At 34.0% G+C, this 24862-nt stretch overlaps 1 protein-coding gene across 1 annotated transcript in view; it reads left to right on the top strand.

The window, feature by feature from the left end:
* The window catches only part of ARFGAP3 (ARF GTPase activating protein 3), a 33146-nt gene extending 8284 nt beyond the window's left edge, over positions 1 to 24862 (top strand). Inside the window, exons 4-16 of the mRNA XM_082778084.1 lie at positions 1963 to 2094; positions 3518 to 3601; positions 5762 to 5843; positions 6269 to 6328; positions 7831 to 7877; positions 9230 to 9375; positions 12184 to 12309; positions 12939 to 13064; positions 17310 to 17447; positions 18638 to 18761; positions 19810 to 19900; positions 23012 to 23133; positions 23761 to 24862. Of these exons, the coding sequence (XP_082634210.1) occupies positions 1963 to 2094; positions 3518 to 3601; positions 5762 to 5843; positions 6269 to 6328; positions 7831 to 7877; positions 9230 to 9375; positions 12184 to 12309; positions 12939 to 13064; positions 17310 to 17447; positions 18638 to 18761; positions 19810 to 19900; positions 23012 to 23133; positions 23761 to 23778 (1296 nt within the window). The 3' untranslated portion in view covers positions 23779 to 24862. The remainder of the gene's footprint in view (positions 1 to 1962; positions 2095 to 3517; positions 3602 to 5761; positions 5844 to 6268; positions 6329 to 7830; positions 7878 to 9229; positions 9376 to 12183; positions 12310 to 12938; positions 13065 to 17309; positions 17448 to 18637; positions 18762 to 19809; positions 19901 to 23011; positions 23134 to 23760) is intronic.

Below are 24862 nucleotides of genomic sequence, written 5' to 3'. Positions count from 1 at the left end.
TCATGCTAAACAATATATAGGGGTGGCTAGCCGGGGGGAGGGGGACGGACTGCTCGGGGTTAGGCTGGGCATCGGTCAGCGGGTGGTGAGCAATTGCATTGTGCATCACTTGTTTGTACACATTATTATTACTTTCCTATTATCACCATTGTAACATTATTATTATTATTGTTATTATTATTTTGTTATTATTATTTTCCTGTCTTATTAAACTGTCTTTATCTCAACTCACGGGCTTCACTTTCCATTTCTCTCCCCTGTCCCAGAGAGGGAGGGGGGAGGGTGAGCGAACGGCTGCGTGGTATTTAGCTGCCAGCCGGGTTAAACCACGACATGCAGTTATATGAATTTGCTCATCAAGTTTCTCTTACGCCTCTTAATAGATAAAGATCATAGTTTTAACTAATCAGAAGAGGTAGATTCTGCATGAAAAATACTTTCCTTTTTTAGCCGTAGATTTAAAGGCAATTGGTAGGAAGGAAGTGCAAGTTTTGAAAAGTACATCAGATAATTTCAGAAAGCATATTCACAGAAGATTAACAGTAAACATTTATTATTTAATTTTATGGATTTTTGTCTTTCTGCTTGGATGTCACTGTTTCCTATCATGCATTGTACCAGTAGGTCTAATATACCCACATCTCTTACACCTGAAATTCATAATGACCTCTTTTGGATTACCTAGCAGGATAAACAGCTGAAACTTCAAAGACCATCTTAGTAAACTGCTTCAACATTTAAAAAGTAAAAGCAACATCTTCCTTCTAATTGCATTAAAAAACAATTTCCTTTTTGTTCCAATAAAATGCTGAATTCTATTTTTACCAACTAGTGCTTAGAAATACTCTCAGATTAATGTTTAGTATTTCTATTCTGTAATTTCCTGGTGATACTGAATCTTGAATCGGTTATGAGCTTTATAGCTGTGTATGAGATTGCTAGAAAATTTGGTGATGTGAGTTCCTTTTGCTTTCAGAATAAACACTTAAAATGATTAGAATTAGGGTTTACAAAGAAAAGCTCTGAATGTCAGCTCCATAGGGGTGTGTGTGTGTATATATATATATACACACCTAAATGCAAATATACGCAGTCCTTTTGACACTTGTTATGTTTATAACTGTTTTTGTTGTAATTACAGAAATGTATGGTGGCTTAACTTTTATATGAAGTCTGGTACTTATGTATTAGATTTACATTTGAGGTTATAGGCTTCAATTGTCTGGATTTGCTGACCCTATCGGAAACTTGTTTACTATGTTTTACTGTAATAGTCTATTAAGTTCTTCTGTGCAAGAACATGTGACATCATTTGCTAGTTAATTCTAGGTACTAAAAAAATGCCCAGCTTTTCCATTTCTTAATCTTTCAAACAAAGTTTTTATTTGTATGTGAATACACACATATAAATAGTGTGTGTATGTGAATATATATATATATTCACATATGTATATGTGAATACACACATATGTATATGTGAATACACACATGTACCTATATATAGGTACATACATATATATGTGGATATACACTTTAAGGAAGACCATTTTTATATAGCCATTTTGATCAAGCATACATTGTTCTTTCTAGCAAGCTCGAGATGAAAGCAAGTGATACCTTTTAGAATATCAGAAATGTCCTTTGAAGCACAGGTGTTGGCAGTTAGTTAACTCATCCTTTCCTTGTTACATTCAAAACTACAAATCTTTGTATATGATTGGAAGCTTGTATCTCTATGTGCTTTTGAAACATACCACTAATCTATTTTAATTTAATGTTGTTGTTTTACATGTACATATGTTGCCATAATGGAGTTTTCTTCTTATTTTGGAAATTTACACAGACTTCATAATTTAAAATATTTAGATACAGGAGGAGAGTAGTTTGCTGCATTGCGATATATTTTTATGTTAAGTGGTATTGATTTTAAATTTGTTTCTCGTTGCATCTTGTTCTTCATAGTCTGCTTTTTTCCATCAACATGGATGCACAACAAGTGATACCAATGCAAAGTATAACAGTCGTGCTGCTCAACTTTACAAAGAGAAAATTAAATCTCTTGCAATGCAAGCAACAAGAAAGCATGGTACTGATGTGAGTAATGTGTGTCTTATGTAATTTAGATTTTTCAAAAACTTTCTGTTCTTTACCATCTAGAGCAATTTTAAGCTTCTAGTTAATGTGAAAGATTATCTGCCTATTGGAGGTACTGGTACACGTTGCAGTGAGGTTACAAGCTGTGGAGTAAACTATTTGCAACTTTGTTGTTTTTTGAAAAAAATTATTGAGGGTAGAGCTGAACCTCATATTTTGGGTTACTCAAAACACCATTTGCAGGATTTACAATAACTTACAGGAATTCTAGGCAGAAACTTCAGGTATTCTTCAAAAAGGAAACTACTTTGTTTCTCAAACGTGCTGAAAAATTGTTTGTGCTACTGTATAACAAAAACACCAGCACTTCTCTGTGAATTATATATTGTATTTATTTTTGCTTCTCTGTAACTGAATTATTCCTGAGAAGTACAGCATATAAAAACATAAAAGTGCCAATAGCGTTAACTACAAACTAGTTGAGATTTAAGTGGGTTTTAATTTGAACAGATAAATGTTTTTTTCCTTTTTTCTACAAAAAATACATTTGAAAAACTAGCAAGTTTTATATATATATATATATATATATATATATATGTATATATAAAACTTGCTAGTTATATATATATAACTACATATACACACACACATATATATAATATATATATATATATATATATATATATATATATATATATATATATATATATATATATATATATATATATATATATATATATATAATATATATGTCCTGAACATCCTTTTCTGTTAAAAATGCAGGCATGCTGTCAAAGCTTTGAAGTTAGGTTGCTGACAGGAAGAAGTTGTTAGCGAAGTACACGTTATTTAGATCTGCTGAGGTGTTAAATAAGTTTGACATTGGCCCTCTTCTATATATGCAGAATGAATGTCTTGATAGTTTAATTCAATGTGTTTAAGTCCATGGCTAATTCATTTGAAGTTGATCAAATGAGTGAGAATTTTAAATAAATTAATTAAAATGTCTTGCTTTTCTTTCTTCTAATCTGTTCATCAAATACTATGAAATTTAATTATTATAATTTTGTATGGCAGATATAGTTAATGTGGTTCTCATCACTAACTTAAGAGAATATTTCTTTTTACTTACTAGACAGCTTTAGATGTAAAACAAGTTCAAGTAAAGCTCTAGTGATATTAAATTTTGACAACATTACTGCAGCAGAGCTTATACTGAGTATTTTGTTAGGAAGAAAATGGGTAATTTGAGGGAAGACATCATGAGACATTGAATCTAAAAAGGAATATTTTTAACTTGGGGGGAAAAAAAAAGTTTTAAGGTAAGTGCATTTTTTAGGATGCATTCATGCAGTTATCTGGTAAAATTAATAATCTCCCTCTCTTCCTTCTTTCCTTTCTACCTCTCCCAAAATACTTCTAGCTGTGGACAGATGGATGTGGAATGCCACCTGTGTCACCGGAGCACAAAGAGGAAGACTTTTTTGCATCCCATGTTTCTCCTAAGGTATAGATTGCCTGTATTTAATTCTTGTTTGCTTTCTGACTTCTTAAGAGAGCTGTGTGCTCTGTGATTAATTTTAAACTCTGTAAGAAAATCTAACAGAGAAAGGATAAGTCAGTGAGTTAACGTTTACCTGCTTTTCCTTCTGTGGGTCTCAAAATTCTTCCTGGATGTGAACCACTTTCTAAGATGATAATTTAGAATGACCCAAATAGTAGCTAAATGTGAAATGAAGCTGTGTTTTTCTTAGGCGTGCAATTCTTGGCTCATGATTCCTGTCTTGGGAATGCCCTAATCTAAACTTAATATGTGATAACTGTTTTTTTGATGAATAAAGTTGAATGGAAAAAAATGCTATTTGTTAAGCAGGTGCTTTTTTTCTTCCTCCAGAATTTCTCCGTCCTCTTTGAAAAAGTTAAAATAACTTTCTGAAAGCTATTGCTATTTCTGGTTTTCATTTATTTGTTCTCACCTCTGCTCTGCTTTCTCAGTGCATTATAGTGACAGATGCTGTGTTTATTTCAGAGAACAGTGTTTCAGAGACTCTCTTGTGTCTTAGATTAAAAAATACCATTAAAAACAACTTCAGTAGTTGTGATCTTAAACTTGGAATAATTAAGTTACTGCTGTGCCTAGTATTCCTAAATATTTCAACAATATTAAGTGTTCTGACATGATTGCTTTCTAGTATAGTTGCAATCAGTGAATACCTACAACTAAGTATCATCATGAGGCATATTTTGGGATAGAGAAGAATGCAAAGAACTTGGCATATCATATTAGGCCTTGTGAATATTCTTCAACACTTTGTAAACATTCATTGCGTTCATTCCCCAGTCATGATGTTGTGGTGATCCATATATATCATCATCAGTAATAAAAAGTATAAAAAATATGCGAGCTCATATCTGCGACCTGGTAAGGAACACAGTAAAAATAGCAGGTTTTTAATTGACTTTCTAATATATCTAGGGTGCTTAAGAATGGGAAAAGCTGTAATTTAAAGGAAAAAACTCCCCTCTCCTTTAGTTATTCAATTGTGACATTTTAAAATAATAACTTTTTTGTTGTTTTTGTAATGTTTCAAAAACATATTTTAAAGGAAATTTCAGCCTTTTATCAGTTTGTTTTATTTTAGGAAATTCTACTATGGTCAATATTTGAATGTCTTATAAAAATGAATTTTGACATCTTTGAACCAGGGAAAGAATATTTATGTTTTACAGTTTGGGAAGAATGCTGTATTACTCAGAAATGCTTGTTGCAAAGAAAAAAATAAATTAGTTTTTGTGAGTTGTAGTCTAGTATTTTCATCAGATGATCATCTGTTCTGATAGTAGAAAAGTAAACAGTATTTGTTTGCAAAAGGCAATATGGAAGAATACTTGAAAGTGAGTTGGAAAATCATAAACTGCAGTAAGCTAGAGAGAAAGAGTTAAGCAGAGAAGTGTTGTAAATATTTTTAGGCTGAAGTATGAGAAGTAGCAACTTGTTACAAAACCCCTTGAGAAAATTTATCAATATATAATATATATAATACATATTATATATATAATTTATATTCTAAATAATAATATGTAATATCTATATATTATATATAGAATTTATAAATATATAATATATATTATATAATTTATATTATATATAATAATATGTAATATATATTCTATTATATATAAACAATATATATATAATATAATGTAAATTTTCAAAGCAGAATTTTTGGATAGCTGCAAAAGTAGGGGATCAGAGACAAGCAGTCTGTGTGCTTCAGGGCAAGAGATTCTTTAGTATGGTTATGAGAGAGAAATATCAGGAGTTTATGAGATCGAGGTTTTAAGGAAGAGAAGCATGGACTGGCAGTGGCACAGCATAGGTGGAAAAGCTAATACTAAGTGGGTATTATTGTGAGCAGGTCACAGACTTGCCTAGTGAGGAGGATGTGTTTGAGGGTTATTTCTGAGAGAGGAATACAGGTGCTCAGCAATGCTTTTTAGTATAGGTAGACATTTCCTGTAACAGGTTTTAAACATAGAAGCTGTAGTCATAGGAATCCAATTTTAGCTAATTAGTGGTCTTTGAGCACAGTGCTCATATTTATTAGATGTATTCTATGTTGTGTGCACTTTTGATCTTTGTGGTTTTTTTTTTTTCAATGCAAAGAATACTGAATGGGTACTATCAGAGCCACAGCCAGTTTCTCTACAGCAGAAAGCTTCAGAAAATGTTCCAGAATGCTATGAAGGTATGACTGATTCTTTGTTAACAATAAGCTACATTTTCTGATAGTCTCTTTGTTTAGACTCTCTTTACCTTACTTAATAATTAAAATAACCTTATGCTAATAACTTAAGTATTTGGGGGAGGAAGGAGTTTCTAGAAGATTTTAAGTCTAGAAGTTTCTAGACTGCATGGGACTACATATTCCTTTAATAATGTTTAATATGAATCCAAATTGGAATCTGATTCAGAAGATTTCAGATGAATCTTTGGGTGCATGCTGCTCTGTTAGTAACGGGAAAAGCTGTGACAGAAATAGCACATTGTGGTATCTGTATCGAGCAGTATCCTGAGGACAGTGAGTTGTGTTTTGGTATTTTAATTTAGATATTTTAAGCATTCAAATGAGCCTTCTGGTATTCTTAACTTTGTTACTCGTCATCCTTTCAGGTGGACTGGAACATGGACCAAGTGTTGATTACCTTAGTACATCACCAAAAGCTGCTTTAGGTAATGAGTGTAAGCAGAAGATAGCAGCCAGTATAGTGTACTTCTATATTCATACTTACTAAGAATTTAGGGAAGACATGAAATTCTTAGTTTAATAGCAGTGTGCATGAGTTACTTTTATACATCTTAATTTGTATTACAACTTCTTTTCTTAAACAGTATCCATCAGTTTTAGTCAATTGCATTCTGGTTTTATCTATCTTGTCCTAGCTGACTTGATGAATTTAAATATTATGGGTATCAGACCTGAAATAGGTGACCAGTAATGCTTTACACCTTCCGTTATGCTGCTTCAGGTTGTGTATCTAATAGAGCGTTGTGCTGTGATTATTCTGGGGTGTCCTCATTGCAGCTTTTCAATGCTTAAAGAGGGCTTACAAAAAAAAGATGGAGAACAACTTTTTACTTGGTCAGATAATGGTAGAGCAACATGGAATGGTTTTAACCTGAAAAGGTGGAGATTTACATTAGATATTGGAAGAAATTCTTTATCATGAGGGTGGTGAGGCACTGAAACAGGTTGCTTAGAGAAGCTGGGCATGCCCCATCCATGGAGTTGTTTGAGGCCAGGCTGGATGGAGCCTTTGTCAACCTGATCTGGTGAGAGGTGTCCCTGCCCATGGCAGTGGGGTTGGAATTAGGTGATCTTTAAGGTGCCTTCCAACCTAAACCATTCTGTGATGAATGGCTTGCTATTTAAGCTAAGGAAGCACATTAGGTCCCTATTTAGATAGATTTTGCTTCCTTTTCAGAAAACTAAACATAAAAATTTAGTTTACAAATCTTGTATTTGTAATACAAAATCTCCAGTGTCCAGAATTTTAATTTACTTAACAGTGAGGAGTGTGTCATATTGCTTCATCACTGTTTTGTTTTTTTTTTTTATTCACTGTTTAGTTTGTTTTTTATGAGATGGGGGCAAGTGTATTGAAAAAGTGTCATTAAAAATACCAAGTTTAGGAGTTCTGTCAGATTTCATAATGAGCAGAATGTAGGTTCATTTACTGTGTTTCAGTATTTAATACAAAGCATTAAGGCTGGAACTTTCACACTTTGTGTGTTTATGATGATACAGGTATGTTTTATCTGTATCATTGCTTATTTTAAGTATAACCAATATCTTTCTATCCAGAAAATAATTTATCCTGGAAGTGGTATGGAAACAAGTGGACCTCTAGTGTGATTTATAATGGCAAGTTTGTGTACTAGTTGGTATCCACAACTGGAAACTGAGCCATAATTTTATTCCTATTAAGAATTGGCAATAGGTACCTTACCCTCAGAGTCTTTTTCCTACCTTTTCTTAGTGATATTCATCACTCTGTTCTATGTAACTCTGTTTAGTTTTTTAACCTCTTCATGTAGAAAATGTAATACTTAAGGCATTAGAAACAAAAAAAAAATAGAAAAACTGTTTTGAGGCTGAAATTATGGAAATCCACTTTTGCAATTCTGAAATTAATGAAATTGTATGTCGAGTAATGTATGTTTAATCATTGTAGAGAATACCACCTTCATAAAAAAGAAGCCAAATCAAGTTAAGAAGGGGGTAAGTCTATATAGTTAATGCATATTTTTCTCTGTATTATAAATCACTGGAAATATGTAGATTGTAATTTGGAAATGTATTGTGTACATTAATACTAAATAGTACACATATCAGTAACAATAGATGAAAATAAAAAGCAATAGAAAATCTGTTCTATATCAAACAGCCAATGATCTGTTTCAAAATGGATTATTGTTAAGATGAATTTGTCTAATAAATTGCTATTACTCTGTAGTAGAGTACTTAAGATTAATTGGTTGTTCTCTGACCTCATATAAATTCTAAGTGAGTTTACGTGTATACAGCACACTGAACTGTCTAGACTTCCACATGTATATCTGAGCATTTTTTTTGGTGCTGTCTGGACCTGAATAGCAGATTTGTTTAGATTGAACAGTATTATTCCTTGCTCTCACTAGAGGGCCCTAATATGCAAGAAGAATTTCATTTTTATTCTAAATGGCTTATGCAGATATGTTCCCTTACAGTACGAACATAACTGGGTTCACAAGTGCATGTACAGTTTGTGAACTCTAGTGTCAGAGACTAAAACTGTACAACTCTGTGTACATAGACCAGAGCTCTTACATGAAGCCACTAAAGTGCTAACAGATTAAGATAAAAATATTGTGAAAATTCATATTGCTGCAGTGTTGCAGATGACAAATTAAATGCATGGGAGACAGAGAACAGCAGGCTGAGGGCTTTGCCACATCTGAATCTCCATCATTGTGTTGATTCATATTTGTAGTATTCAGTTGTTTTGTTTTGTTTTGTTTTTTAAGTAATCAATAATCAGAATGAAAGAATATGTTTTCCTGTATTGAAGTAATGAGCTAGAAGTAGAATTGTTTTAAAAGAACCAGCACAAAACTGTAACCTCTCAGATGACATATTTATCTAAAAATATTTACTGTGCTTTGTCACGTGCAAAAGCTAATCATTGTGTGTTGTGAGTTTTGCATACACGTATGTAATAAATTTGTATATTGCTGTACTACCTTAAATCATTAAATACTTGTGTAACATTTATTAAAAATATGAATAAATCCTTAATAGTAAGATAAGAGACTAGCACTGGCTGGTGAGAACTAATATAATAAATAAGAAAAAAAAATTGTTGCCACTTCTAAGTATAAATTGTGATTTAAGTGAATGAGAAACAAATGGTTCAGTTGCCACAAATTTGATTATGTTACTATACAACATAATCATTATTAAAGTTGTGCCGTATACTCCCTAACGGTATGTAGTGTTTGCTATTGCTTTCAAAGTTGACTCTTAAATCATTTGAGGTGATTATCTCAGTTATAATGTTGGGACTTCTATTTTTTGTTTTCTAATAAATCAAGCTTGGAGCCAAAAAAGGTGGTTTGGGGGCACAAAAAGTCAGCAGTCAAAGCTTTAATGAGATTGAAAAACAAGCACAAGCTGTAGATAAAATGAAGGAACAACAGGATCTTCATAGCAGTAAGCAAACTGGGAAGGAAGAGCCACTGTAAGTATGAATTGTATGTACAGCAGTAAACCATGATGCCTAATTTCACGTTAATGAAGTAATTGTCAACATTTTAAATGAAATGTTACCATAGACTAGTTAATGCAAATAAAACTTCAATTCTTGCTTAATAATCTTGCTTAATAAAAATCCCCAAACGTGGATGAGGTAGGCCAAAAAGTAATCGCTCTATTTCTGCCCTCCCCCCTCCCTGTTAGGTATATGTTTCTACAGTTGCTCTTTTACTGCAGAAATAACCTTAATGTTATTTCTATTTAAAGCAGAAAATAAGGAGACATTCCACTGATACATATGAATAATGTAAAATAAATGATAAAATATGCTAAGATTAATACCACAGAAGGTTTTTCTTCTTGAACTTTTCCAGTCTCTCTAAGAGCTCAGGAAACATGCAAGTACTCGGTTTTATTAATATACGTTGGGTAAGAGTTTCACTGCTGAAAGCAGATGGTAGTTTAAGTATGACTAGAAGTGTCTGCTCAAGTTTCTACTCTTTTATACTGGAGCCGCTTTCACCCTTTGAATGCTTTTGTTGGTGTCCTCAAATCTGTTAGTCCATTCTCAATAAATACTCAGGGTATGGTTCTTTGTTCTCATCATTCTATTTCTCTGCTACATGTTTTTGGTTTCTAGTGTTATCATAGTTGTCATCAAAATTAGATCATTAAAGAGTTGGTTATGTACTCTTTTACTGTTGTAAATTTTATCATCCTCTCTTAAGTGCTAACGTATATTTTTTATAACCTATTAAAGACATTTCTGAATTTAAATGTAATTATAGAATTACAGGATCACTTGGAACTCATGGTACCAAGTTTTTAGGCCTGCTACTTTTGACCACGTTACGTGTCCTCTGCAGAAACGGATGTTTTTGGTGCATCAGAACTATTAAATGCAAAGAGATCGGTAATTTTTCGGAGTACTTTTACCACAGAAATTGCATTTCTCACCGATTGCCAAACCTGAACATGCTGCTAAATTTAAAAAAAAAAAAAAAAAAAAAAAAAAAAAAGTATCGTTCATGAGTTATGATTTTTCATAAGTTTTCATCAGTTAAGAGATTTTTGATATTCATAAAATAGATTTCATAAAACAGGCTGCAAATCATTTTACTTAAAGTGCTGGGTAAATTTCCTTCAGTAGCAGCTTTAAGCTGAGCTTTAGAAAACATTTTCAACTTTCTCTGTAAGAGTTGGTCTTAAACTGTAATAATTGGTTAAAATCTTCTCTGGAAATATTCTGTGATTTGAAGATGTATTTTTCGGTTTTTTTTTTTTTTTTTTTTTTTTTTTGTTTGTTTGTTTGTTTTTTAATTTATTTCAAAAAACTTTCAGTGGATGACTGACTTTTATTGTAAGCATCTGAATGTCAGACAATGAACTTTTGGTTCCCAAGTTCTAAGTTCTAGAACCCAAGTTCTAGGTCCCTCTAAACACACCAATTAGAGGATATCCAATCATCACATGATTGAGATCACTCTCCTTTTTGAAACGCCTCTTCAGTGGAGGAGCGATGTCCCACTCCTTACAGGAGGATGGTACCTACATCCCTATCCGTTAAGGAAGATGACCAAATGCTGTGCCCTTCTTGTCCTAACTGGTTCAGAAACACACCCCTGCCTTGCAGGAGAGTGCACTAACCATCAGGGTGTGAACTTTGGTAGGGGCATCTTGTACTCTTGTTTAAAGTTAGGTATGGATGGGGCCAGAAGAAGAGCAAGCCAGGAGAAGCCTGTGTTGGTAATCAAATGGTTAGGACACACACTAGAAGAAAATACTCTTTGGTCCAAAACTTTATTTTCATTCCTGCTTCTGTACAAAATGGATGGAAAGTTACAAGGGAAATGTCTTGTTTTCAGTCTTATGTACTTCTCATCTACTGAAGAGCATGAGGTCTACAAGCAGCATCTAAATCTTGTTTACCATGATTCTAATAATGTTAATTGCACTTTTTACCAGCCACAGTCTGTGAATTAAATATTGCCGTATTCCTCGTTAAAATTACTATTTGTATCCCTTTTAACCTACCAAATTAAATTTTAAGCAGTGTTTCTACAATTCTGTAATCAGGATTAAAAATCTCTGTGTCTCCTACATTGGTACTGCTGGAAAATAATAATTAAGATATTGTCTGAGATATAGGAAGGCCTATGGCATCTCTGAGCATTTACTATATTTGAATTAGGAGGATGTTTCAGGTGACAGAATGTGTTGCTAGCTGTGCAGAAAATAGTAAGTTGTGAATGCTTCAAAGGTTTTATAATACAGATTGTCATATCAAATATTTGATTTTGTAGGTACAAAGATTCTCTTCCCCTCTTCTGAGACACTTTTTCTGGGACAGAGGGGAGCAGTATTGATTAAAAGAAAGCATAGTCTACTCCTAGTAAATATCACTCAAGTATATGTAACACATGACAAAACCATTAGGAGTAGGGGTGGAGATGTAGCGAGGCCAAGGAGTGAATTAGAGGAACACATTACTAATATTGTATTATGGATGACACAGTATTGTAGTATATCAGAACTGGGTAATTTTGATGATCGTTTGGTAGCACATAAAACTATGACAGTGGGGGGAAAAAACACAAAACTTTTAGGTTGACTTAATAGCGATGCAAAACCATGTCTTGAACTGTAATAGTACGTTTTATTTTGAAAAACGAAAACAAAGCAAGCAAAAACAAACAATGTGCTCCTATTAATAATGAATATTTTCAGTAAACATAGAAAACAAAATACAGTGCTACATTAGATACTAATTTTCTACTAATATGTTTTGTTCTAGTGTATCATCTTTACGATTGGCCTACAGAGATCTAGATATTAAAACAAAAGAAAAAAAGCTAAATCTATCTGGTAGGAAGAAAAATGAATTCGAGAGGCTTGGCATGGGATTTGGCAGCAACAGAAGGTATGTGAAGTTCTATAAACTATTTAAGATGCTCTTTAGTTTTATGCAGATATTCTTGATTTTGATTGGGAATTGAAAAAGTATACAGAAGTGTGAAGTGTTATGGAAACTTAATCATCAAAGATTCAAGTATTTGTTAGGGAAGAGGACAGGAGTGCTTCTGATAGATTTCAGTTTTAACCTGCCAGACAGGTACTAACTTAGATCACAGATGTATGTAGATTTTTTGCTTCTGTTAGGTGACTATGAAAAAGGTAGCTGGAATGTTTTTAATGAACAGTGCAGACATAAGTGTAGCTTATCTACTACTTATCTACTACAAGCCAAAACTCTGAAAAATCACATGATTGTTTAACTGTTGTTGGAAATAGTCTGTGTGTTCAGAAGTCTTGTCACTGCTTCAGAGAGCTATAGCTGAGCTTTCCAGGGTTTTTTCTTTTCTTTAAAATTCCACTCTTTCTTAGATGTTTGCATTTAAAAAAAAAAAAAAAAAAAAAAGCTTTTAAAACACTGTAAGAGCTTTGGCATTGTCATCAGGCTTCAGAAACTAGGTTAGGCCTTTCATTTTTATTTTTTTAGGGTGTGGACTTTGTCATCTCTTTACATACTTATTTTCTTCCTGTCCCCAGTGGTATTTCTCACTCAGTCGTCTCAGATATGCAGACAATAGAACAGGAAACACCAACAATTGCAAAAACGAAGAAAAAGTACGCTGATGAGGTAGAAGACTCTTATACCGCTTCATCTAGTTCAAGGTAATACATCAGCTTTTTGTTTTGGGTGAGACAGAAGTATATGCAAGTTATGTATTCAAATCTGTGCAATATATTTGAAACAGGATAAAACCAGAAGGCAATTCCACAGGTCTACATACATATTATATTTTCAGGTTACATCTGAATCAGGAAAGTTGTGAAATAGTTGATGTTATTCTATGATTATCTCAATGACATGAATGTATTTAGAATCACAGAATCATAAAATGGCTTGGGTTGGAAGGGACCTTAAAGACCAGCTGGTTCCAAGGCCCCTGCCATGGGCAGGGGCACCACCCACCACACAAGGTTGCTCAAAACCCCATCCAACCTGGCCTTGAACACCTCCAAGGATGGGGCATCCACAGCTTCTCTGGGCAACCTGCTCCAGTGCTTCACCACCTTCTGAGTGAAGAATTTCTTCCCAATATCTAATCTAAATCTACTCTCCTTTAGTTTAAAGTCATTACCTCTTGTTCTGTCAGAACACTGCCTGATAAAGAGTCCCTCCACATCTTTCCTGTTGGCCCCCTTTAAATACTGGAATGCTTCTATAAGGTCTCCAGGCTCAATAACCCCAACTTTCTCAGCCTGTCTTCGTAGGAGAGGTGCAGCAGTCCCTCAGATCATAGTTGTGGCCTTCCTCTGGACCCTCTCTAACAGGTCTGTGTCTTTCTTATGTTGGGGACCCCAGAGCTGATTACAGTATTTCTAGATGGGGTCTGAGAGAGTAGAGGAAAGTGAAAGAATCACCTCCCTAGATGTACTGGCTACACTTTTGATGCAGCCCAGAGTAGGGTTAGCTTTCAGCGCTGCAAGCTCACATTGCTGGCTCGTTCAGTTTTTCATCTACCAATACCCCCAAGTCCTTCTCTGTAGGGCTGCTCTCTATCTGCTCATCATCTGGTCTGTATTCATGTTTGGGATTGCCCTGACCCAGGTGCAGGTCCTTGCACTTGTCCTCATTGAACTTCATGAGGTTTGTATGGGTGTACCTCTCAAGCCTGTCAAGATCCCTCTGGATGGCATCTCTTCCATTCAATATGAGGAAAAGGAGACACTTGTTCTGAGAAACTGCACCTTGAGTACTATGTTCCGCACCTGGAGTACTGTGTTCAGTTTTGGACCCCTTGCTACAAGAAGGACATGGAGGTGCTCGAGCGAGTCCAGAGAAGGGCGAGAAGCTGGTGAGGGGTCTGGAGAACAAGTCCTACAAGGAGCGGCTGAGGGAGCTGGGGTTGTTCAGTCTGGAGAAGAGGAGGCTCAGGGGCGACATTATTGCTCTTTATAAGTACATTAAAGGAGGCTGTAGTGAGGTGGGGGTTGGTCTATTCTCCCATGTGCCTGGTGACAGGATGAGGGGGAATGGGCTAAAGTTGTGCCAGGGGTATTTTAGGTTGGATATTAGGAAGAACTTCTTTACTGAGAGGGTTGTTAGGCATTGGAATGGGCTGCCCAGGGAAGTGGTGGAATCACCATCCCTGGAGATCTTTAAAAGATGTTTAGATGTTGAACTTAGTGATATGGTTTAGTGAAGGACTTGTTAGTGTTAGGTCAAAGGTTGGACTCGATGATCTTGAGGTCTCTTCCAACTTAGACAATTCTGTGATTCTGTGAAAATAGTCTGAATTATTTGCTATTTGTGTTTTGTCTAATTCACTGTCCAGGACTGTACTATGTAAAAAGCATTGGTATATCAGCCTTCATTGGCCATATCAGGGAATCTAGTGTATTTTTTGACATAATGACTTCTGTTTTTTTTTTTTTTTTCATTTCTTTTCTGGCACTTTGATGTGTCTTCAGTGTTGAGTTTAAAATTAAACAAGTATCAGTCTGATGCTAGATTTACTGCTGTCTGCATCATTCTATTACCTAGACGCATGCCAAATACAAAAGCATAAATCTTAATATGTAAGATGAATTGTGTAGATGTCTGTAGTCTTATTTTGTAGACTTTGTCTTTAAATATAAAATTTATGCAAAAACGTAGGCAATTTTTTTTTCTGTCAGAGCACAAATGCAATGCAAATTATGAAATACTGATGTTGGAAAGGAGACAGAAGAGTGCCTACAGGCATTAATTGGGATGAAACAGCTGTTTCTGGACTGATAGAAACAGGTGGTGCTTTTGTAAACTATGTTTTCTTGGATTGCTGCCAAAGAAACATGGAAAATTGTACCTAATTACTTTAGATAGGCAAATAGAAACATGGAGGCTTTTATGTCATTACTTGGTTGTGTAATCACTAGTGACAGAATTGCAAATATACCAAGTAAACTAGCAGCAGACTTCTAAAATAGAAATGTATCATCTCAGTGTTCCCCTGTTTATACCTTGAAAAGAACTGCTACTGCTCTCAAATGATTTGTAAGTCTACTAGCAGACGAATTATGGAAGAGGTTTTTTTAATTTGTTTCAGATCAATAATTAGAAGATAAATTCACCTAGCTGTTCCTGACTCTTGCTCTTCTAGTTGTAGCAGCACTATTATCTAACGGATTTGATGCACACTTCCATTATCTTTAAATAAAGTAATATTGTTGGACTTGGTAAGGTTTATAAGGTGGTTATTGTCTTTTCTTCCAAGCTGTAACTTTGAAATAGAGGCAAAGTAACTTTAGTATCATGTTAGTATATACCAAAAAGCAAATAATCATGCTGGATGCTAGAGTACTGATACATATCTGTAACTGTCTAAATGTTTAAATATATAGAATCAGAATTATTTAGGTTGGAAAAGACTTTCAAGATCATCAAGTGCAACCATCGGATTCAACTGACAAGTCCCATCACTGAACGATGTCTCTTACTGCCATGTCCACAGGGATGGTGATTTTGCCACTTCCCTGGGTAGCCCATTCCAATGTTTGATCACTCTTCCTGTGAAGAAATCCTTCCTATTGTCCAATCTAAACCTCCCTTGATGTAACTTGAGTGTGTTTCCTTTTTTTGTGTGTGTACTATGTTTTAAAAAAAGTTTATTAACATAACAATGTAACATTTTATTTTTTATTACATGCTGCCTTTTTTTTTTTTTTCCCCTCCACGAATACTGAAGAAGTCTTCTGTAAATTTAGGAAAATCTGAAAAGGAAAGATGGAGAGCATAAGCCATTTTATTCAAATCAGGTCTTGTAGCCCTCTCTCCATCCTGTGGTTTTGATGGTAATTGTGAGATTAGATTGCTTCACATCCTACCCCACCTCACCACTTGCTTGTAATCCTGCATCCATACGGAACTCCTGAAAATTGCTGTTGCTTGTTGGTAGGCAAGAATAACAGCCTTGCTACGTAATGGCTTCCTCACAGGTTTTTATACTATGCTTCTACATTATGCTACCAAAGGAACATAGGAAAAGCTGAGCAGTCAGGCAAAAGAAAATGACCCTGGTTGTAAGAAAGCATATAGCACCTTGCCATATTTCTAAGCTGTTATAAGAGAGATTGTCAGCTGAGATAAGCACTTTAGAAGACAGAACTACTTTTTGATGCTGTACCACTTTAGTCTGGGAGTTTCTCCCTTCCTTTTGTTTATTTTACACGTCGTGTTGCAGTGAAAACAACCTAAGCTCACAGGAGCAGGAGAAGATTTAATTGGTGTAATGACTTAGTATCAGCTTATATCTGTGACTCTTCCTTCAGATTTTCCACCTGTATCCAAAAGGTGGAGAGCGTAAAAAGCCTCTCTTAGCGGAAAAAAATCCCTTCAAGAACCTACTGCAGGTAACATCCACTCTGTGGGGTGGTAAGATTGTGAAATGAAGATTGCATTGCAGTGAGTCTCCTTTGCTCAAAGCACTAAATATACTCCCCTTTGTCTGTTGGGAAAGAAGAGGAGAGATTCTTTTTGCAGAAGTTCATTCCAGATCTCTGTCTTTACATGTACAGTGACAGGAGATGGCAAATGAAAATTGTGTTGGCTGTTTTCATAGCTGATACCTTGTTGTCACAATGTGAAAACCTTGTTCACAGGGTCTATCATGAAGTTTTCTCAGGGTTGCTCTTAAATCAAGCAGCTGTCCTGACAATGTTTTTCCCAGTGCTTTGCCTGACACTAAAGAAGATGTAATATTTCAAAGTAATGAGAACTTTGCCGTGCTTTCTTTGATGGGATAAGACCTTTTGGGCAGTCTGCTGCATATTCATGACCATATCCAGCCTGAAGAAAGGTTGAACTTTCCAGTTGGTTAAATATAGATAAGAGTTCCTGCTATTTCAATATTTTTTTTTCTTCTTTTATTTTAGGTACTGTGATTCTTCAGATTTGAAAAGCAGCACTTTCTCTAAATGGGATGACAATTCAGATTCTTTTTGGAAGAAAGAAAATAATAGTGGAGAAGTTGATGTAATGCTAACTTCAAAAAGTACAGGATTTTCAGACAGGTATGCCAAGATAGATGATTTCTGTATAGAAAGTCCAAGGACGTTAATAGAATTTGAATCCTGGTCAGAGTAGTGGGATTTTTTTTTCAGACTAGAGTGAGAATTTGGTCATAGCTTTGATCAGCAGGCAAGAAACTTACTTCCTAGCTGATTTTTTTTTTTTGTAAGCTGACTTTCCTGTTCAGTTTCTTACATATAAACACTGTTTTGCTTATTGCTGTGCAGTGTATCTGCTGGAGGCAATTTCCAAAATTTTTTTCAGCAAAAGAAATAGTAGATAAAAGATATTTGAGGTTCTCTCCATATTTGTACTGCTTTGAGAATTTGCTTTCTTTACTTGCTTTGTTTGTTGTCTGATGAACTAAGTAGAATCCAGTTACCAAATGAATGAAACTGTAGGGTACTCGGCTCTCAGGATTAGGATATTGGGTATGCATGCAAACAGCAGGTCTACTTGTGATGATAAAAGACGAGTGTGTTTCTTCTAGTGACAACGGTGTTTTTATCTTTGTAATGAGCTGGAAGAATGTAAGAATATGGGGTTTTGCATACTTCCCTGTCTTATTTGCCTCTGTTCTTATTTAAAAGGGTATTCTTCATTTACCTGTACGCTTCAGTACAAATTTTTACTACAAACATCCTCTACTGTTTTCTAAAGATTTGACCAGTAATACATGCAGCACAAAATTGGTGTTGATGTCCATAGTGCTATTACTTCCTTATTTGAGCATGTTTGTTAAAAAATAAATAAATTATTGAACATGCATGTTTGTTTAGATAGAAGGAAATGATACTTCAGAGGATGCTGAACATTTGTACTGTTAGGTTTCAATACGAATTCTGCTTTGGGGTGTTTTTTTTTTGAAGCTTTGTAGGAATATTCTACTCTAGTTGATATAATTTTGGCTTGCTTTTTAAATGAACTCTAAAAATAAAGATACAGGATTAACAAATTTTAAGTACTGTATGTTCATTGTCTTGTAAAACTGTCACTGAAATTTTATTTCCTCCATATAGGATAAATTATCTGAATTTCTTTGTCTTATCTTCATACTGATCTAATTTCAACTTCAAAAAAAAAAATCCCAAAGGCTTCACAAAACGAAGATGATAGTAGAAAAAATTCTTGATTTTTTTGCATTGTTGTGATATAAATGTTACACTGGTAATGTGGGTTATTTTTTTCTTAGGCCTGCATCTTGTCGTAAGCCTGAATATGAGCCATCTTTAAGCACAGATGAGGCACAAAAAAAATTTGGCAATGTAAAAGCAATTTCATCAGACATGTATTTCGGAAGACAAGATCATGCTGATGTAAGTAGAAAGCAATTATAAATATTTGTGAATGGGAAAATATTCTTTGGCTTTAGAGCATGGTATTGTGTAAAGTAGTAGCCAATAAATGCTACAAACTTACTGTTTTTACAGATTTTAAGAATTTTATCTGCATATTTGTTTGATGGAAATGTACCAGTCTGCAATAACTGATAGTTCAGTATGTCCTTTCAAGGAGTTAGGGCTGCTGGTAGAACCTTACCTCCAACATCATTCTTCTCTGATAGAGGTGGTAGGTTATGATTGAGTAATCTTTTTTTTTTTTTTTTTTTTTTTTTTTTTTTTAAAAGAAACAGTCTGATTTTGGACAAAGGGTTACTTCTTCCATTCTAAATAACTAAACTGATGCAAACAAACTATTGATAGAAGTAGCTGTCCCCTATGTATTTAAGTGGAAACATTATTACTACTGTAAGACAAATTAAGCAAATCGTTCAGCAAATGGCATGTAATTGGATCAGCCTGGAAATAAAAAAAAAAAAGCATAAATATTATTTAGAATTTTGAAGGCAAGGGATCGCTTAAAAAAATTTATTTTCAATGAAAAAACTCACAATATAAACAGTGATGTAAAAAAAATATAATTACTAAGAACTTGCAAAAAGTTTATGTAAAGGCATCATGTGATTAGAAAAGTTAACATGATGCTAAAATGGTGTGGTTTTCCCTAACCCTACCTAGCCACTATTTCACATTTTTTGTTGTTGTTTTTAATGGTTGAATTGTGCATTATTCTCTGCATAGTCATCAACTGCTGGTTTTAGGGGAGCTAATAGTGAATGGGCCTCTTGGTGTTGCAATGGTAAATGCCACATCATTTGATGCATTCAAAAATGAGTTGAGAGGACAAGCTCATGCTGCATAAGTTATGTGAAAACTAATCGTAACAGCTTTCAGAATGGTCAACTTCAGATGGATTTGTGTATTTTAAAACTGAATCTGTAATCTCATTGTTAATTATCTGACATAAACTCAAAAGATTGAAACATATCATTACAATACTTTTTTCTTCTCAATTCTTTTCTAGTATGAAGCTAGGGCACGCCTAGAAAGACTTTCTGGAAGTTCCTCTATAAGTTCAGCTGACTTGTTTGAAGATCAGAAAAAACAACCAGCTGGTACGTATTTAACAGAGAGACTCTGGTGTGCTGTGGGATACACTCCAGTACTCTGCCTCTAGTCACAGTATCAAAAGTTATCTGTTTCTGTAACATTACATTTATGTAAGATAATACCTAAATTCACTATCAGGTAGTCTTAATAAGTTACCATAAGGAACATAAGTGTATGTACATTTGTGTGAAAATAGCTGCAATAATTTCATTGAATCTAAGAGGATCTTTATTGAAATGTTAGATAAAAATATTGGCTAGTAGAGAAATAACTCCTGTTACTAGTTATTTAAGCTGGATTTTAGTCAATTTATTTAAAAAAACAAAACACCGTTCAAAAAAAAAAAAAGGCAAGGAGAAGAGGAAACAAAGCAGAAATTGCAGCAATTTTCTTAATCTAGTTGAAAGCATATTTGCAGCATGGTGTCATACCTGTGCTTTAAGAAAAGGTGTAGGGGAAAAAAGAAACGTTTCATTCTGAATTTGTAAACTATAATATTTTCAGTACTATATGTCTAAATATTAGATAGTAGTACTTCCTTTTTATTTTTTACATATACATTATTTTATATGGAATTATATTTTTGTTACAATTTGTGTAGTCTGTGTGGGGTTTTTACACAGTAGTTAATAATAGACTGGGAAAAGGTAAATACAACTTAAATATGGGGCAAATTGTGTTAGTGTTTTAGATATATATTTTTTTATCAGGTTAAGCTCAAGTAGAATTTCAACTATACTGTGTCATTTCAAAACAGGCTGTAAATATCCTTACTCAGAATGTGGAATTTGAGGCTTCTGTAGCATATATGTGTATATATGCTGTACATACATATGTATATATAGGAATGAGCCTTTCTATGTGCACATGATAAAATTCTGACCATATTCTGAATAAGGGTACTTATATAAAGCTTAATATGTGCACACATTTTTTCACTACTGACCAACTGGAAAGTCTCTTAGGGCTTGGGGAATACGAAGATATATAAAGGAATTAAAAATATTTTCCTATGTTTGAAGGTAAGTTACTGTGACTGGCAACCATGTTACATAGTCCAACAGTAAATTTGAAGTAATATTACAAAGACCAAACTCTGAGTAAATTTCCTGGGCTGTTACTTGTCTGAAATGATAGCCAGTAAATAATACACCAGGAATTACTAGTTCTTGTGTTTTAAGTTCACATTCTATTCAGGCTATAGAATTTGCCTTTCCTGCATGTTTTTCCTGTTACAACCCCTGTATTTTTTTATGATGACCATTCTTTGAGAAATTTTACTGCACTGATAGCTTGTCTGGTGTCGAATTAATGCCAAGGCCATCATCAGTTCCGTAAAATGAATGTAATCAGGAGACCAGTGGTTGGCAACAAATACGCTGCTGTAATTCTGGAGTCCTTGTCAGTGTAAAATGTCCTTTGAAACTGAAGTTGTTTTCATGAGATTTTACATTGGAACAGTTTCAGGGTGTCTGCCCTTATTTGGAATGCTATAGGATCTATTTACCAAAATGAGAAAACTGCAAGAAAAAGCCTTTATTTTTTTTTTAATGTATTGCTTATGAAAGATGGCATGTCAGATAGCTAACTTCTAGATGCTGATTTTGAAGGAAATCACAAGAAAAGTTGTTTTCCTATATAATTTACAAGAAGTTTTTCAGATAACTGTACAAAACCAGAAACAGGAGAAAATTCATTTGTTTGAGAAAAGAGTAGAGCTTTACCCAGCTTACTTATATCTGTCGTTTTTTTTTTTTTTTTTAATTATTATTTCTATTATTTGTACTTTAATTGCAAAAATGCTGAAGCATTTATTAAATGGAATGGATCATAAGAAAGTCAAAATTACAATTCAGAAATAGGGATACCTCCTTAATAATGAGGCTTTGAATAATAATTTTGAAAAGAATCTATGGACAAGTGTGCCCATCCTACTAGCTGCTTTAGAGAATGGGGTGGGAAGCTCACTGACAACAGTGCGTCTTTCATTATGAACCATCCATTTAGTTTACTCAAATCACTCTAGCCACAGTAATGTCTGTTTCAGCCTGATGTTAACTTAAATTGCAATGAGAAGTGGAGCTGCAGGTCTCCCTTGGAGGGAAAAAGAAAAGGAAAAAAATGAAAAAAGGCAGTCAGTGTATAGTAATGCTGTCAAAAGGAGTTACAATTCAGAAGAGTGCAGTGTCTGTGGTTGGATGAGCTTGTGTGCAGTTTGATAACTGTGTCACTTACAAGAAGTGTTCTGGCTGATCATGACTACCAGTTGACTGCATGCCTAAATTAGGGCTACAGATTGCAGTCTCTGTTTTGAACATGTTCTGCTTTGGTATGCTTCCTATCAGGAACTTCATTTATTTCCAAGATGATAGTTCTGCAGTACTCTTTCACTGACATTTGTGTTCTTTACAATATCAGGCATTTAGCGTATTTCCAAATAGTTGGCAGTATTCAGGCATGCCAGTAATTCTTTTCACTATTGAGTGGTTGATTGTAATTGTTAGTATGTTAATACTTACAATGCAGTTAGTTTTGAAACACCTTTGCCATCTGTCATTTTTGGGCCTGTACTTCTTATAATAGCAGTAGAAGTAGTACCTCACTGGCCAAAAACCTACATTGTTTTAAGGAAGGGTGGATTGCCAGATTTGTTTTGGAGTCTTAATCGTGCTATGTAAATGACCTTGACTATAATTCTATGGAATTTTCCAAGCCTTTGATGTAGTAATGCAAAATATGTGTGTATGTACAGCAAGCAAATGACCATATGCACACAAATAGGGTTCATTACTTTAGCTACCAGTAAAATGCGTTCATGTTTAAATTGCAACATAAGAACAGCTATTGAAGATACAAGACAAATGTCATTGCAGCAGGTTGAAAATGCAGAGTAAATCATCTATTATCCGAACATAATTTGCTCAGCTGGGAATACGAAGTGTAGAAAATGACAGGGTGGGTAGAAATACGAGGAAAAAAAAAAAAGCAAAATGGATTTAAGAAATGTGAGATTTAGGCCTACTGTTTTTATAGTGATTATCTTCATGGGGGTAAAAAAAAGAGACTGCTTTTTACAGAAAGTTTTCTTTTTGTCTTCATGTGTATTCTTCCTTTAGGAAGCTACAATATTACGAATGTCTTGCCTTCAGCTCCTGATATAGCGCAATTTAAACAAGGAGTGAAATCAGTGGCTGGAAAACTTTCTGTACTTGCTAATGGAGTCATGACATCTATACAGGTTAGTGAAAAATAATATGATTTATTATACATCAATTAAATTATTTTTATAGGGATTTAGTGTCATAGATCTTCCTAATGATTCACTGGCAGGAAAAGAATTAATTTGGTTTTGAGTTTTATAGACCTGTTATGATAGACAGTAGATCTTTATCTTTTTAAAAGTAAATCTGGAGCTGATAGCGCACCTTTCTTAGAATATCTTTTTGTTTTTTCCTTACCAAGTTTTTTTTCTTAGAATCCAAACAGAAAATCTAGCATGGGAAGTTACTTGCTCTCATCTTCTTGTTATAGTTCCTAGCTCTTGTATTGGTTCTTGAACTGATTTGACAGTAATACCTTAGATCCATATTTGTGCACACAATTAATACATCCTGTTCTAAATAGTGTAAAGCTTGCCTCCAGTTTACATTCCCCATATGAGGGAAGTGGGAGCTCTTGTATATTTGAAAGCGAGGCTGATTATCCCTATTAAAAGTTGAGCTTTAAGCTCCAGTTTTTTGAAGCAATGGTCAGTTTTTGTAAAGACTTCAATAATTAAGCTACTATTTATTGTACAAATATAAACTGATTTCTTTCAATGGAAACAATATTCATGCCTGTTTTTTGTTTGTTTTTGCTTTTCTAGGATCGATATGGCTCATAACATCTTGTATATCAATTAAGTACACTAAAGAAGAATTTCATTTTGGATACACAAGTAATCACACTGCTGATTTGAATGAAGGTTGCCTTAAGACTGTTGATATTTTCAATTGTTCCAGCATATTTGTTGTGGAGCTTTCTGTCTCGGCCTCTTTTTACTGTTATTTCATCTTTACAGAGCAGAAATCTTGTAGAAACTTGTTACATTGAATATGCTTTTTTTTTTCTCCCTGTTACAGTCTTGTATTTCTCTTAGTGACCTTAATGATGTTGGGATCTGTCTTTTATTACTGTTTTTGGCTGTGAGGCAGGGAAGAGAAAGAAGGATGAACGTGTGCTTTGAAAATGAGACTTTGTAATAGAAACCTCTGTGCAGTTGCATCCTTAGTTGCCAGACATAACTTGTCTTCTGACTGTCTTATGAAATGCGGAGAAAATTTAGATTAAGCATATGCTGAGATGGTGTTTAGTGGACTGTAGCAAAACATAGAATTAAATTAAACCTATGCTTTTCAGGAGGAAAAAGCTCTTGCAGTCGTAAATTGATGTGCATTAAAATGATGGGGACTTAGTGTTTTAAAACAATATTCCTACTAAAAAATGTTATGTTTAATGTGAAGTATAAAGGAGAAAAGATATCTGATATATTGAATAATAGATTTCATCTTGTCATGGGAACAATCTATTTATTCCTAGTTGTGAAAGTTTTTAAAAAATTGCAATATAGAATCCTTAAGTGCTTTAAAAAATAATCTGTATTGTGTACGAATTGAAAAAAAAATAAAGAAAAAATATAAAGGGCCTAATATAAAGTAGTTAGTAAAATACTTGTTAAAATGTTTAGAACAATCTTAGTTTTTTGATAAATTATGAAGTATTGAATGAGAAAATCTAGTGGGGCTGTGTTTTAGACAGTCTAGAATTTTTGTTGATGACATCTTGTATAAAATAATTAGACCTTAAAGAAAAATCCTCACAACCAAGAATGAGGTCAAGCTAATTCTGTTCTGTAACTTTATTTCTTAATTCAAATTTGTAAACTGATGATATCTAATAAAAACAATTGATATAAACCGATTTTTTAA

This window comes from Aythya marila, assembly GCF_965140915.1.
Source record: "Aythya marila genome assembly, chromosome: 1".
NCBI classification, from domain to species: Eukaryota; Metazoa; Chordata; class Aves; order Anseriformes; family Anatidae; genus Aythya; species Aythya marila.
Note: the sequence above shows the minus strand (reverse complement) of the source record. Positions and strands in the feature narration are given on the sequence as shown.